General features: G+C 43.0%; 1 protein-coding gene across 4 annotated transcripts in view; it reads right to left on the reverse strand.

Annotated features, from left to right (window-relative positions):
- Nucleotides 1–16,163, reverse strand: part of shroom3 (shroom family member 3) — a 122,887-nt gene that overhangs the window by 74,017 nt on the left and 32,707 nt on the right. Inside the window, exon 1 of one of the 4 annotated variants that reach the window (XM_078271615.1) lies at nt 14,932–14,987. The exons of the other annotated variants lie outside the window; for them this stretch is intronic. Coding sequence (XP_078127741.1) covers nt 14,932–14,981 — 50 coding nt within the window. The 5' untranslated portion in view covers nt 14,982–14,987. Of the gene's footprint in view, nt 1–14,931; nt 14,988–16,163 lie in introns of those variants that run through there. 4 annotated transcript variants of the gene reach the window in all.

Consider the following 16,163-nt stretch of genomic DNA (forward strand, 5'->3'; position numbering starts at 1 on the left):
TTAAATGACCTGCTTCATGTAGTTCTACTCTAACATAGGGTCAGTTTCAGCAAATATGACAGAAAGTTAGTTTATAAGTCTTACCTACTGCGTCTTTAAGTTTAATTTGAATTAAACTTCAGTTTAAAATACACCTGTCAAATTCATAGTTCATTCGAACATTGTCTTTGTACAACAAAGAGTTGCACCAAATGCAGTTGTAGTCTCTAATTCTCTGGGCACACAATATGTGCAGTATCTTAAAGTTAAAGATTTGGCATCTAAACATTGTCCATCAACTTTGACTTTGAGCACCAAGCATCACAGATGCCAAACTCCTGTGCTCTGTCAGCGTGGAACACAGTCCACCCATCAAGTTCAAGAGCCAGATCCAGAATGTCACGATATGGAGCCAGGTCTTTGCAAAGATGTGGGCACAACAGTCTCCAATCTCTGTTGCTGGGTCACACCGCCGTTAGTGGCGCTTGGTTGGCTGTGTGGTCGGAAGATGCAGTGGGCAGTGATCGTCTCAAGGTCCACTGAACTTAATCACATCCCTGCAGCCACCCATGAATGAATTAATCTAACTACAGGTGTCAATGTTTGTGTTTCTCACTCATCCATGTCATGGTAGTTCTCTGTGATAACCAAAGGCAACAAGCCTTAAAAGGCGAAACGTCTTGAAGAATGTCGAGCAGGCCCACTTGCCTTTGCTTATCACAGAGAACTACAAGTGTCAATGATTTTAATGTATATAGGCTATTCATGATTAATGTGGCCTTTCTTTTCAGTTCAGTTCAGTTCCGTCATTAATATAAACAAAGGCTATTACCTCCTCTTAGCTGAGTTGAGTGCCTGAATGGAAAGAGGAATAAATTAGTTTTTGTATCTCTGTTTAAGAGCCAAGGGGGTGCTAAAACGTAAGCCAGATGGTAATAACATGTATTCTCCGTACAGAGGGTGAGTGGTGTCCTGACAAATAGACATGGCTTTTTTAAAAATCTGTTTGTTAAAAATGTCAGTAAGGCTACTGAACTTCACACCCACTATCTTGCTGGCTACATGTTAAAAGCAAATTTTTATCCTTGATGGTGAGGTTTCCATACCAGCAGATGATAGAAAATGACAACAACAACAATGAAAACAGACTCAATAAAAGCTCTGTAGAACAAAGTCATTAATGTTTTCTCCACCTGGAATTTAGGAAGTTTCCTGAGTGCAAAGAGTCTTTGTTGGCCTCTCTTGCACACAGAAGCAGTGTTCAGTTCGAATTTAAGCCAGTTGTCAATCAAGGTGCCCAGATATTTGTAATATGGCATCATGTCTATGTCCTGGCCCTTGATAACACTACTAAAGGGGACATTGGGATGATGTCTGAGATCAATGGACATATCCTTAGTTTTTGTAATGTTTAGATGAAGGAAAACATTCTGTTTATAGATTATTTTTACTTATTTTTTTTCTCTCTATCTAGTATGGCTACAAGCAGGTAAAGAAAGGGCAGGAAAACGTTAAGAACAAATGACTGCCATGGCCGTTGTTTATTAGCGGTTTTAAACAGATTAATCCCCTCTCTTAAGTAGAAATGGCATATTTTAGGTATATCTGTTATTAATGCGAGCCCTTTGTCCAAGATGGCACTAACTCATCTCTGTGTGCATATGTTGTATTGAAGGTCTTAATGAACATCTGAAAGATGAACTTGCTGCTCAAGATGAACCCACTAACCTCTGCTCTCATGTTTCCCTTGCTATCCGGACAACTGTCTCAGTGAAGGTCGCCAGGAGAGGTTGGCTCCCAACACAGTTTCCCCTTCACCCACACCTGCCAGACCATTCCGATCCGCTATCCCGTTAGGTGACTCAGCCCAGTCTCCAGCTCTTCCCTTCAAGAAGGCAAGTGCCTCTACTGTGGTAAGCTCGGTCACTTCCTTGCATACTGTCCGGTTTGGCCAACAGAACTGGCTCATCGGAAGCAGTGGGGGTACTGATGAGCCAGAAACTCAGTTCGGTCCCAGCCCCAACAAAACCCCAGTTGCAAGTGCAGGCTACTCTCAGTGTGGATAGACTGGTTCTCCCATTATCGCTCTAATTGATTCAGGTGGATTCAGGAAAAATTTGTGGATCACAAAATCACTGTCCAAGTGGAGAGCTAAAAGCCCTGGAGGTCCCCTTAACAGCTCTGGCCCTGAATGGTAGACTGTTGGCAAAGGTGACCCACAAGACATCCCCAATCACACTTATTTTGTCTGGAAACCAAACCCCCCTAACATTATTGATGCTCCTGACATCCCCTTGGGTCTCGGTCACCCTTGGTTAGTTTAGCATAATCCACACATTGACTGGTCTGTTGGAATAATTATTGGCTGGAATAAGTACTGTTATTCAGACTGTTTAGATTCTGCTTTGTCCTCTAAGGCTGGTGCCAGCAGCCCTTCGGAGGTCTCCCCTGAACCACCTGACCTGTCTAATGTTCCTGCCCAGTATCATGACCTCAAGGAGGTTTTTTTCAAGGATGGGCTCTGTCGTTGCCTCCACACTGCGCCTACGATTGTGCCATTGACCTGTTGCCGGAAGCTCAGCTACCCTCTGGTAGACTGTACAATCTGTCTCGCCTGGAGAGGGAAACCATGGAGAAGTACATCTTGGACCCCCTCACAGCAGGTATAATCCGCCCATCCTCCTCACCACTAGGGTCAGGGTTTTTCTTTGTAGGAAAGAAAGACAAGACACTGAGACCATGTATTGATTTCCGGGGTTTGAATAACATAACTGTTAAAACGAAGTAGCCTTTGCCATTAATCAGTTCTGCCTTTAAGCCTCTCCAGGGAGCCACCATATTCTCCAAGCTCGACTTACGGAATGCCCGCCAGTGGGGGACCAGCCCCCTCTTTTTCCTGACCAAGAGGTTGAACTGTCAGTCCCCTCATTCCATCATCACATCCAAAGGTGCAAAAGCATCTGGATGAAGACCCGTGCAGCCTTGCTTCGGACCGGGGACAACAACCAACGCTCTACAAATCTGCACAGGAGCCTGGCACCACAATATGAACGAGGTCAGTCAGTTTGGTTATCCTCCAAGAATATTCCTCTACGCACTGAATCTAGGAAACTCTCGCCCAGCAACATTGACCCGTTTGTCGTTGACAAGGTCATACATTCCTCTGCAGTCTGTTGTATGTTTGTTTTCATCAAATCAAAAGAGGCCCGTGGCCCGTTTTTCGTTTTCTACTGTTGACTAATGTATGCTAACATACATTTTACACAAGTACAAAAAGAAGCCGTTTTTGTTGGATTTATAAATGAATAAAAGAATAACAAATGGTATTTTAATTTTCCAATTTTGGATTCCCAATTGAATATAAAAAGAACAAATGATACACAGATTGCTCTGGCTTGTTTGTATTTCTTTAAACCAATCACAACTGTAATGGGCAGCGCTAACCCGCGGCGATGGTACCCTTTCAAATAGATGTCAGGTTTTATCTCAGCACTGTACATCTGGTAATCCAGACTACTGGTAATTTGAATGTCCTCGCCTGAAAAATGCCACCATAAGTCGTTCAAGCAGCAATTATGATGCATATTTACATTTATAGTGGCAGCGCCCCCAGTAGTGCCCGTAATCATTATGACGAGAGCAAAGCACGAAGTAAGGTGACGAGGGTTTGTGTCCTGTTTGAAAATAATAGTAAACCAGAAGTGAAGTAATTTCAGCAATGACAGAGTAGACAGATGAGTTCCCACAAAGTGACTATGTGAACATTTTTGCGTTCCTACAATGTTGTTAATAAACACACAGACACGCACATAAAGCAGTTGCCTGGTATACGGTTTTGTGGCTGTGTTTCCCTGTAATGACTTCTTCCGCTTCTTTTTTCAGCACAGAAACTCAAACATTCATTGAGCTCGATTACGTCAAACAACAACAAAAGAGCACAAAGACAGAGAGTCACTGGAGATGAATGGAAGAAGACAAAGAGAGAGAGAGAGAGAGAGAGAGAGAGAGAGAGAGAGAGAGAGAGAGAGAGAGAGAGAGAGAGAAGGGAAGGGGGGTACCTACAGCCAACTACACAACTGTGATTACAACTTGCTACAAGACCAGAATCAGAATAAGAATCAGTGTTCAAATTACCCTTGGCCTCCATTTGTGTCTAAATACATTTCCAATTTCAATCCTCCTGATTTTATTTACCTTTTTTATTTTTTCATTAAGAAACCTGAATGAAAAAGATACCTAAAGATACATCAATTATATGAACCAGATGCTGGAGAATAGTCATACTAGCAAAAATTATGTTAACAGCAGAGTGAGCTTCAATTGTCAGATCATTAACATCACACCCAAATCTAAGGAGGTCAAAGGCAGGGGTGTCTGAGCTAGAGTCCAAGTCAAGTCTGAAGTCTTTGAACTAGAGTCCAAGTCAAGTCAAGTCTTTGAGCTAGAGTCCAAGTCAAGTCTCAAGTCTTTGAGCTAGAGTCCACATATTTTGCATTCAACGCTTCTTTTGTTTGGGCCTTGTATGAAGTTTTAAAAGCTAAAGCTTACTGGAGCTTTCTCTCACGTGTGGCCGCTCACAGCAGATACCTTATGCATTATGTGTTACATAGGTTACAGGTTACGCAGGGAGAGGAATAACATTCATTAGGCTTTTCCTAAAAATCTCGCCCCACTGCATTGGCCCGTTTGTCGTTGACAAGGTCATACATCCCTCTGCAGTCGTGTCCAGCCACGTTGAGCCTCACCTGTCGTCTCTGTTGGATCACCTGCACTTTTTGGTCATTAAAACTGTTTTTTCAACCCCCTTCTGTTTACGTGTCTGCATTGTGGGTCCAGTTAAAAACTATTGCTAAACCTAACAAAAGGTTCTTTAAACAATACTTTGACACACGGATCCTCTCCAATACAGGGCCTCAACATCAAGCAGGAACAGTTTACAGATTGTATAGCCAAAATTAAGCTCAAAGTGGGTGGTTCCCAATGGCTCCAGCTGTCGCCATCTTGGCAGTGCCTGACATCAGCTAATCCAAAAATGGGCCAAAAGGTGGAGGGTGGGGCTTTGCTGCATGTTGTCCCCCCTCTCTCTTCCCCTTTCCTGTCTTCAGCTATACTATCAAATATAAGACCAACAAAAAAAATCTTTGAAAGTGGTGGAGCGTAGTGGAGCTGAGGCGGGCTGAAAGAAGACCGGTTGTTGAAACCATGTCCATCTAGCTCGAAGCTACCAAGCTAGTGAAGGCTAACAAGCTAGGCTAAGAAGCTAGGATACTACTCTGCGTTGCTAGCCCTGTGGTCTTGTTCCTGGTCGGTAACTTTACCTTGTCGTCCCAGCTTGTTACTTGAGATAGGTTAACCCGAAATATACAACAAAACAAGAATAAGCTACTTACAAAGAACTAGCAAGTAGTACACCTGCGTCCCCGCCTCTTTGCTATTGGTAGGAGAGTGGTCAGCAGCCTGAAAACGGACTAGACGGACCTTATAGCGGTGGTAGCAACTCGGATTCAGCCAGGGGCAGGGGATTGCGCCCCTCAGCAAACTGTAACCAAACTGCGACTGTTTCACAATGTTAATGATGTGTAAAACCGCGACCGTTGCGTTTCACTGGTTTAGATTTCTTGAGACCGCTAGGGTGGCCTGGTCTGGTTGTTTAGTCTACAACAGAGTTTGACTTTAAGTGATGTATGTTGAAATCACTTACATTTACACCTACAGTTATTCCCTAGAGCAGGAGTCTTCAACATTTTTTAAGCCCCTTAACTGAAAGAGAGACGTAGCAGAGACCCCTGACTAAATATATTGTATTAAATGAAGTTGCATATTAAACTGGGCCTACAGTAACGTGTAGGGCGGCCTAGAGCCTTTATACATACCTTTTTTGCATAGAAAACTAAGCTATTAAAATAGCCTAATAATTGTTAGCATGAGTTTATAAATCATGTTTTAATGTTAAACGTACATGTGGCACAGTTAATCCTTAGGATTAACTCCTTAGTGACTACCTTAGCTATAGGCCAGTAAGCCTATCACCAGTGGGGAGTTATATTTGCTATATTTTGTTGGATTCATGTTAAGACTTTTTAATTTTTGAAATTATTTTTAAATAACAAAAAATTTGGAGGCCCCCTTGCATTGACTCTGAGGACCCCCTAGGGATCCCGGACCCCCTGTTGAAGATCCCTGCTCTAGAGGCAGCAGAATGGCCCAATTTCAGCAATGACAGAGTTGACAGATGAGTTCCCACAAAGTGACTATGTGAACATTTTTGCGTTCCTACAATATTGTTAATAAACACACAGACACGCACATAAAGCAGTTGCCTGGTATACGGTTTTGTGGCGGTTTGTCCCTGTAATGACTTCTTCCTCTTCTTTTTTCAGCACAGAAACTCAAACATTCATTGAGCTCGATTACGTCAAACAACAACAAAAGAGCACAAAGACAGAGAGTCACTGGAGATGAATGGAAGAAGACAAAGAGAGAGAGAGAGAGAGAGAGAGAGAGAGAGAGAGAGAGAGAGAGAGAGAGAGAGAGAAGGGAAGGGGGGCACCTACAGCCAACTACACAACTGTGATTACAATTTGCTACAAGACCAGAATCAGAATAAGAATCAGTGTTCAAATTACCCTTGGCATCGATTTGTCTCTAAGTACATTTCCGATTTCAATCCTCCTGTTTTTATTTACATTTTTTATTTTTTCATTAAGAAACCTGAATGAAAAAGATACCTAAAGATACATCAATTATATGAACCGGATGCTGGAGAATAGTCATACTAGCAAAGATTATGTTAACAGAGTGAGCTTAAATCGTCAGATCATTAACATCACACCCAAATGTAAGGAGGGCAAAGGCAAAGTCAAGTCTTAAGTCTTTGAGCTAGAGTCCAAGTCAAGTCTCAAGTCTTTGAGCTAGAGTCCAGATATTTTGCATTCAACGCTTCTTTTGTTTGGGCCTTGTATGAAGTTTTAAAAGCTAAAGCTTACTGGAGCTTAAAGGGGTGATAGAATGCAAAACTGATTTTACCTTGTCATAGTTGAATAACGACAGTTCGGTGGGTAAATAGGACATACATAGAAGCTCAAAATCCCATTGATACCCCTATCCTCTGCGAATCTCACATTTTGAAACTGCCGCTCAAAACGGGCGAATCTCAACAAAGCTGGAAGCTGACGTAAGCATCCCAAATCCTAGTCTTTGTCACGCCCCAACATTTGCATAGGCTACACCACTGACCTGAGGTCAGCTTAGTCTTCTGAATCTAGCTAGGTCATGCAGATCTCCAGAGGTCCGCTATTTAATTACTAAATTCACTTCTGAGACTTTTTTATGCGAGAAATCAACTATGTAGAGGTCAAATATGGGCCGTTTTACGAAAATTGATGGTTAATTGCAAATTTTGTCCGACTGTGTGTCGCAGTTCAGCAGGAGCTCAGCAGGCTACGTGACAGCGGCCGGTGCTGCCTCGCCGCCCTGCCTGTCCTACTTCATAGACTCGCTGTGAGCTAGCTGGATCTCCGTCACGTAGGGAAGCCATACCCGCGCAAAGTCACCGGTTCTGGGTTACTGGACTACAAAATGCCGAGGCCCTGATGGAGCTCCAGGGCCTGCAGCTAGCTGCGATCTTTACCCATAGGATTGAAGGGACAGTAGCAGCTAACGAAATCCCTAATGTTCACAAAAATGCATTAAAGCTTTATAAGACCTTGGGGTATAGAGCTCAACAGTCCCACCCCTCCTCTGAGAGACCTTGGGTTCTGGAAGTAAATTTCCCATTCATTTCTTCCATTGACGTCTGGAAAAATCCGTATATAAAGAGTTTTAGACCATGCCTTAGGCTAACCAGGTGGTACGTGACTCATAAGCATTCAACGTATCATTTCGAGTAAAAAAACGAACAGAAAATCCCCAAAAAGTCAAAGGTACAAGACTGTGTACATATCGTAATCTCAGAGCGAAGGAACTACTCCTCCCATAAACCACCGCTATACGTATACGTATATACTATACGATTCCTATAATTCTTTTTCGTGATGGTTTGTACAACCTAGGCTACAATGAAAAAGTCACACAAACAATATTACAGGGTACCCCCAGGATCCTCCAACTTAAATTCAAGGCTTTTTTAGACCTTTTTAATACCAATTCAAATTAAATTCAATGCCAACTTCGTACCCATTACGACAGAAGTATGAGGGGAAAATGTCAAATCTGTATACATTTTAAACCCTAGAAAATAATCATGTACAAGTAGGCTACTTGAATTAAATAAAACATTTTATTTAAATTATCAGTCATATTTAATATAATTTATTGGATCATAATATAATCCAATAAAATAAGATATATTACACTGCATAATGAGCACTTTTACTTTTGGTACTTTAAGTATATTTTGACTTGACTTAGAATTACTTCAGGAAGATTTTGAATGCAGGACTTGTAACTGACAAGTAATTTGTAACTCTACAACACTGTTTTTACTTACTGCAATACATGATCTGAGTAAGTCTTCCACCTCTGTAAATCACCAACAACAGTCGTGTATGAATACCTGCAGCAGTGTTTAACACTGAAAACACAGCTCAGTTCGTTTACTTGCAGCTCTGCTACAGTAGCAGATAACCTTTAACGTTAAAGAGAGTAAGATCCAATCGTTGCAGATGTTACCGCTCGGTGTTTTGGCTAATAAGCCATTAGCCTGTTAGCTTGAGCTTTGTCTGAAGGCCCTGCTATGTCCTGTTGCACCCTGCTACACTCTGCAGTGCCCTGCTACGTCCTGCTGCGTCCTGCTACGCCCTGCTACGTCCTGCTACTCCCCCCTGCTATGCTCTGCTGTGCCCTGCTATGTCCTGTAACGCCCTGTAGTGCCCTGCTATGCCATAAACTACTACACCTACTATTTCTAGTCATTGTTCCATTATCTTTATTGTGACTATTATTGCCACTGTTCATCACACCCCCAACCGGCACCGTCAGACACCGCCTACGAAGAGCCTGGGTCTGTCCGAGGTTTCTCCCTAAAAGGAAGTTTTTCTCACCACCAAGGTTTCTTCCTAAAAGGGAGTTTTTCCTTGCCACTGTCGCACTAAATGCTTGCTCCTGGGGGAATTACTGGAATTGTTAGGTCTTTGTAAATTATATAGTGTGGTCTATCTGTACAGTGTCTTGAAATAACGCTTGTTATGATTTGATATTATAAATAAAATGGAATTTAATTGAATTGAAGGTGCAGAGCGGCCAGCCAGACTCTGACACACACAGACACATTCCGCACATCCTCCGCTCAGTTTAACCGCTAACCCCCCAGTACTGGTCAGAGAGGCGTGTTTACGTTGTGTCTCTGTCCTTCGGTGTGTCCAGCGATGGGCTCCGGTCAGTTTTTAATTAGCCTACATTAGTAACAGTTAATTTTGTTAATTTAATCCTAGAAAAGGCAAAAAAATATAAGACCTTTGTAATGAAATCCAAGACTTTGTATACCAAATGCAAGGCTTTATTAATAATATAAATAAATATTTCTCCAAAGTTGACAGGTAGGCTACGTAAATTAATTCATTTCACAATTTCACCTTTCTACAGCAAACCCGTTTACCTTTGCAAGCACCGTCTTTCCTTGTGGAAACCAACCAAACTGAACAGGAATGAGAGAGGAATAACACTTGTATTTGATGTTTTTGTTTTGCTATCAGCAGCCAATATCCCAGCTTGACATTTAAGAGGAAGGAACCCGGTGCTGTGATTGGTCGAACTCTTCTTCTTTGGTTTATTTTTCCAGCATGCTTGTGGCTGCTACGCTGTTTTAGCCTACTACCATCAAGTGTTAGACTGAGACGGCTACTGCACGTCAACGAGTAAACTCAAAGCAGTCACCTGATTTTCATGTAGTTTAAAGTGACAAATCATATCACCGTATTTTGACGTCAAAATGCGTATCTAAGGTTAAGGTTACATTTACACTACTATGTTTTGGTTTAAAAACAAATATCTTTTGCAATGTTTCGCCCCAAGTCCACACTACTACTACTGGACAGGCACAAACGGAGAAATTTGGGAACGACGATGCATGTCAGTCAGTCTTATTGGTTAGGTAGGCTTACATACCTTTCAGTAAGAGTTCCACTTTGTCGTCGATCAAAGCAAATAAATCCCTGGTCTTACATTTCGCCATTGTTGTTCTCTTTCGAAATATTTTCTGTATTTTCAACAAATACATCCATGATTTTTAAGCGCAAAGTAGTGTCAGACAATCTGCTTCCTGTTTACATCGGCATGTGCATGCCAAGTGTATGCGATGGCCATGTGATATGCATTCTCAAACGTGGTAATATGAACGGAGATTAGTTCTGCTACTGGAGCTACAACTCTTGTTTGCCAAAAAATTAAAATTTAGTAGTGTATATGTAGCCTCAAACTTTTTGTCAACAGTTTGTGTTTGACCCTTTCCTATTTCAACATGACAATAGTCATGTTTCCATCAACATATTTTTATGCGCATTTTGAAGTAATGCATTAGAAAATAATGATGGAAACTGTAAAATTCAAAAAAAAATTGCAAAAGCGTTTTTACACTCGCTTGAGGTGGTTTTTGCCTTTTTCGAAAAAGAGTTAATGCGCAAAATGGGAGATGGAAACAGCTTTGCCGAATAAGTTGTGACGTAGCGAACATGTAACTCACATGACTATAGTCAAGGATCGGGATATAGGTCCCATCCAGTGCGCCGTACACTTGTGGCACAAGGTGCGTAGTGGAGTTGCGGTGCGCTATAGCCTGTGCCTCAGCCACGTCGGGTAAATTCACGAATTGGTTCAACAGCTTGAATCGTATGGCCCTGCACACCGCATATACACAGCGGTGAACGGTTGTCTCGATGACACCAAATGTCTCTGCCACATCGCTGCATTCTGCACAGGTGGCCAACTTGTACAATGCTACCTCTCTCCATTTAGCCAAAGAGCTTCTAAACTCTTTGATTTAGCAAGCCGGTTTGCAATCTAAAACCATGCGTAACGTCAACTTGTGACGAAACTACGCTTTGCGTAGTCTAGTTTATTCGCTCTAAACCAGTTGATGGAAACGCTTCTAATTTGCATTTTCTTTTTTCTGCGACATTTTAAAAGTTTGTTTAAAATTTGCTTGACAATTAGATGGAAACATGACTAATGTCCCTGTCCACAAAGCCAGCACCATAAAGGTTTTCACAGTTAGGTGTAAAAGAACTTGCTTGGTCTGCACAGAACCCTGACCTCAACCCCATCCAACACCTTTAGGATGAACTGGAACACTGACTGTGAGCTAGACCTAATCACCTAACATCAGATGGTGACTAACCTCATGTTCACACCGACTTCCACCCTGCGTGAAAAAACGCAGCTCTTTCATTCATTTGAATTGAGCCAGTCCGGCAGCACAGGGAAATGCCAACACCTGGCTCAACTTTTTCCCAATGCAATGTGACCTCTTCCGACAAGGCGCTGCTTTGACTTATATAAATACAAGCAGAGGTAGATTACTTTGTAATGTAGTTCTACTATTTACTGATTAAAATTCGGTGAGAGAGTATTATGGCAATGTTTTGTCATCTGATAACACATTCATCTGTTACTCAACAAGATACTCAACTTGGATTGTATTTCATTGTCTCATCGGCAGGGCCTAAAATTAACACCTGACCACCACACCAAATGCGGGTGAATTTTGCAATTGGCGGGACAATCTACCTGCCACACTGGGGGATTCATTGGTTGTTTTATTGCCACTGTTGTTCTTTCACATTTCAAACAAGTCCACCATTTCCTTGGATTTGACTAAGACAATGGGGAAATCGGGGCAACCTCACCCAATACAGTGTGTGCGCCAACATGCGTTTAGTTTATTGCAAGGCTGTTTACAGTCTGAATCCCTGCTAATGATCTTGTGGCTGAATTGGAGATAACTCCAGCCAGGTTCCGAAATCTGGTGGAAAGCCTGAAACCAGAAGTTTGGAAGCTGTTATAGCAGCAGATCAATGCCAATGGTTTTGGAATGAAATGTTTAACTAACACAAATTACTGAAATAATCAGGTGTCCACATACCTTTGGCTGTGTAGTGTATATTAAAGACACTATGTGTATGCTTTTTTGTGATTGTACTGTTGTTATGTGTCTACAAACTCACAAGATAAAAAAAATAATTAAAGGATCATGCCAGAAAGAAGATTTTACTATCTTGTGGAGTGTAGAGTGCAGAGTAATCTCTGTCATTTTAGCCAAATCTTTCCCAGAACACAAAGACTGAACAAGGGTGATCAGCTTTGCATTCTGTATGAGTCACACAAACAAAACAAAGCACATGCAAATTGTAAGACCAGTGCAGAACAACAGAAGACAGCTGCCAAACCTGCTTGGTAAAATAGTAACTGACTGACTGCAGAGTTACTGAGGACACTGACAGCACAAACACTACCAGCCTTAAAAAATAATGTGGTGTCATTAATATAGATGAGACAACCCAGTCAGTCAGCTCTTAGATTTATGATTGAGAATATCTAGTAGGATCTTAGCTGGTCTGCTCGGTCTCCAGAGGGTCTTCGCCGGCCTGCCCGGTCTCCAGAAGGAGTCAGCCTTCGCCATCCTGCTCGGCCTCCAGAGGGGCTCCGCCTTCGCCATCCTGCCCGGCTGCCAGAGGGGTTTCGCCTTCGCCGCTGCCCTCAGTTCCCGGTCCCCGAGCCCCACTGCCCTCGGTCCCCAGATCCTGAGCCCTGCTGCCCTCAGTTCCCAAGTGCCGCCGTTACCTGTTCTAGTGCTCCCATTTTTTCGTTCCTTGTCCTCCTTTCTCCCTCCCTGTGAGTGTGTAAACTCGTTAAGACTATATAAATGTAGTCCATTCATGGAAAGAGAAAGACACACTGGAGGTGAGGTGTAAGTGAGGTAAACTTGTGTTCCTTCCTCTCCAAGTTTGATGTCAGCTAATAACAATAATGTTAAGTTGATGTGCTAGCTTGCAGTGCATCTGTCTCTAGTATGTCTGTCGGTCCGAGCTTACCTGCAGCAACTTCCAAGTCTGCGTTCTGTGACTCTGTCTGACTTAAGTGAGAGTGAAAAAGAGATTGGAAATGGGCAACAGTGTTTATAAACTGCAGCTGGGAAAAGATAACCGCGCATGAATTCATGCACGTGCACAAAGTAAAACTCCCGCTTTCCAGCAACGCACCTACAGTGGGGCAAAAAAGTATTTAGTCAGCCACCAATTGTGCAAGTTCTCCCACTTAAAAAGATGAGAGAGGCCTGTAAGTTTCATCATAGGTACACTTCAACTATGAGAGACAAAATGAGAAAAAGAAATCCAGAAAATCACATTGTAGGATTTTTAATGAATTTATTTGCAAATTCCTCTGGAAAATAAGTATTTGGTCACCTACAAACAAGCAAGATTTCTGGCTCTCACAGACCTGTAACTTCTTCTTTAAGAGGCTCCTCTGTCCTCCACTCGTTACCTGTATTAATGGCACCTGTTTGAACTTGTTATCAATATAAAAGACACCTGTCCACAACCTCAAACAGTCACACTCCAAACTCCACTATGGCCAAGACCAAAGAGCTGTCAATGGACACCAGAAACAAAATTGTAGACCTGCACCAGACTGGGAAGACTGAATCTGCAATAGGTAAGCAGCTTGGTGTGAAGAAATCAACTGTGGGAGAAATTATAAGAAAATGGAAGACATACAAGACCACTAATAATCTCCCTCGATCCGGGGCTCCACGCAAGATCTCACCCCGTGGGTTCAAAATGATCACAAGAATGGTGAGCAAAAATCCCAGAACCACACGGGGGATCTAGTGAATGACCTGCAGAGAGCTGGGACCAAAGTAACAAAGGCTACAATCAGTAACACACTATGCCGCCAGGGACTCAAATCCTGCAGTGCCAGACGTGTCCCCCTGCTTAAGCCAGTACATGTCCAGGCCCATCTGGAGTTTGCTAGAGAGCATTTGGATGATCCAGAAGAGGATTGGGAGAATGTCATGTGGTCAGATGAAACCAAAATAGAACTTTTTGGTAAAAACTCAACTCGTCGTGTTTGGAGGGGAAAGAATGCTGAGTTGCATCCAAAGAACACCATACCTACTGTGAAGCATGGGGGTGGAAACATCATGCTTTGGGGCTGTTTTTCTGCAAAGGGACCAGGACAACAGATCCGTGTACAGGAAAGAATGAATGGGGCCATGTATTGTGAGATTTTGAGTGAAAACCTCCTTCCATCAGCAAGGGCATTGAAGATGAAACGTGGCTGGGTCTTTCTGCATGACAATGATCCCAAACACACTGCCCGGGCAACGAAGGAGTGGCTTCGTAAGAAGCATTTCAAGGTCCTGTTGTGGCCTAGCCAGTCTCCAGATCTCAACCCCATAGAAAATCTTTGGAGGGAGTTGAAAGTCTGTGTTGCCCAGCGACAGCCCCAAAACAGCACTGCTCTAGAGGAGATCTGCATGGAGGAATGGGCCAAAATACCAGCAACAGTGTGTGAAAACCTTGTGAAGACTTACAGAAAACGTTTGACCTCTGTCATTGCCAACAAAGGGTATATAACAAAGTATTGAGATGAACTTTTGTTATTGACCAAATACTTATTTTCCAGAGGAATTTACAAATAAATTCATTAAAAATCCTACAATGTGATTTTTCTGGATTTTTTTTTCTCATTTTGTCTCTCATAGTACTCATGATCTCAAGTGTACCTATGATGAAAATTACAGGTCTCTCATCTTTTTAAGTGGGAGAACTTGCACAATTGGTGGCTGACTAAATACTTTTTTGCCCCACTGTAATTTACTGTAAATCAAGACATTGATTATCTTGTCTCTCATTCAAAATTTTGTTACAACTCTGAACTAATGCATGATGGAAAACAACATATTTACATTGATTATTGATTTTATATTGCGTGGAAGCACAGGTAAGGGATTACCTGCAGGGCATTGCTGCCTGTTGCACCTCTGACGGTGCCATCGGTGTCATCAGTCAGGAGCTACCCTTCATAGATGTTTCGCTCCATTAATCCCGGAACATCTCAGGAAGGTGGAGCCACGGTAGGGACGTCTCTCTACCGCCCCCTGCAGCTGCCCCTAGGATCCTTGTTTTCCCCACAACCGGTCTTTCCTCCTTAGCCAAAGCCAGAAGCTCCCTTGTTCTGCCTCCTTGGCCAGTTCTTGGAGTGTCTTCTTTAACTTTGTGCCAGTCACTCCCACACTCCTCAGGAAGCGCTGGGTGGATGTTCCTACAAACCCCCCGCAGCCAACTTTCACAGGGTAGCTGACAGCTGACCATCCTGCTTCTCTGCACTCAGCTGTCAGCCCCATTTATTTCTCCTTCTTCCTCTCGAAGGCTGCCTCCATCCCTCCCTCGCATGGGACAGTAAGCTCTGCCATGTTCACTGTTTGGGCGGTTGGAGACCATAAGACGGTGTCTGGTCACAGGGGGGTTGTGGATCTCTGTTGAGAACATGAGCTGTTGGTCGAGATCCACCCTCAGGTTCCATTCGCACCCAGGTATTTCTGTGCCACCTTTCCTTGGCCAACAAAATGAATCAGCCGCTGTGATGCAGGTGAATGGCCTCTGGATGCTTCCAACCTGCACGTCTCGAGACCTCTGCCAGTTTCCGTAGGACTTGGTCGTGGTGCCACCTATACCGACCCTGGGCCAACGCTGTTTTACAGCTGGACAGGATGTGCTGCAGGATTGGGTTTGGGGAACTACAGAGTTGGCAGTTTTCATCCGAGCCAAACCACAGACGCAGGTTGCTGGGGCTTGGTAGGGTGTCATAAGTGGACCTAATGAGGAAGCTTAGCCTGGCTTAGGGAATCTTCCACATGTCAGTCCAACTTATGGTTCTGTTGACTACTCCCTGCCATGTAGTCTAGTCTTCTTGCTGCCACTGTCCAAGTACCTTGATCTTGTATCTGACACACAATACTGCCAATTTGAAAAACACTACAAATGATGCTGTTTGTAGTTTTCATCTTGTGCCTTCAGGAAAACAAAAACTCTTTGTGTAACGGAAAACCAGTGAAGTGCAGACTGCTACTTACTGGGGATTAAAGTACAAACACAAACAGCTGCAAGGTGCAATGCAAAGAGTAATAAAAGACACACACACACACACACACACACACACACACACACACACACACACAAGGTGAG

The sequence above is a fragment of the Sander vitreus genome, chromosome 16, assembly GCF_031162955.1.
Source record: "Sander vitreus isolate 19-12246 chromosome 16, sanVit1, whole genome shotgun sequence".
In the NCBI taxonomy this organism is placed as follows: Eukaryota; Metazoa; Chordata; class Actinopteri; order Perciformes; family Percidae; genus Sander; species Sander vitreus.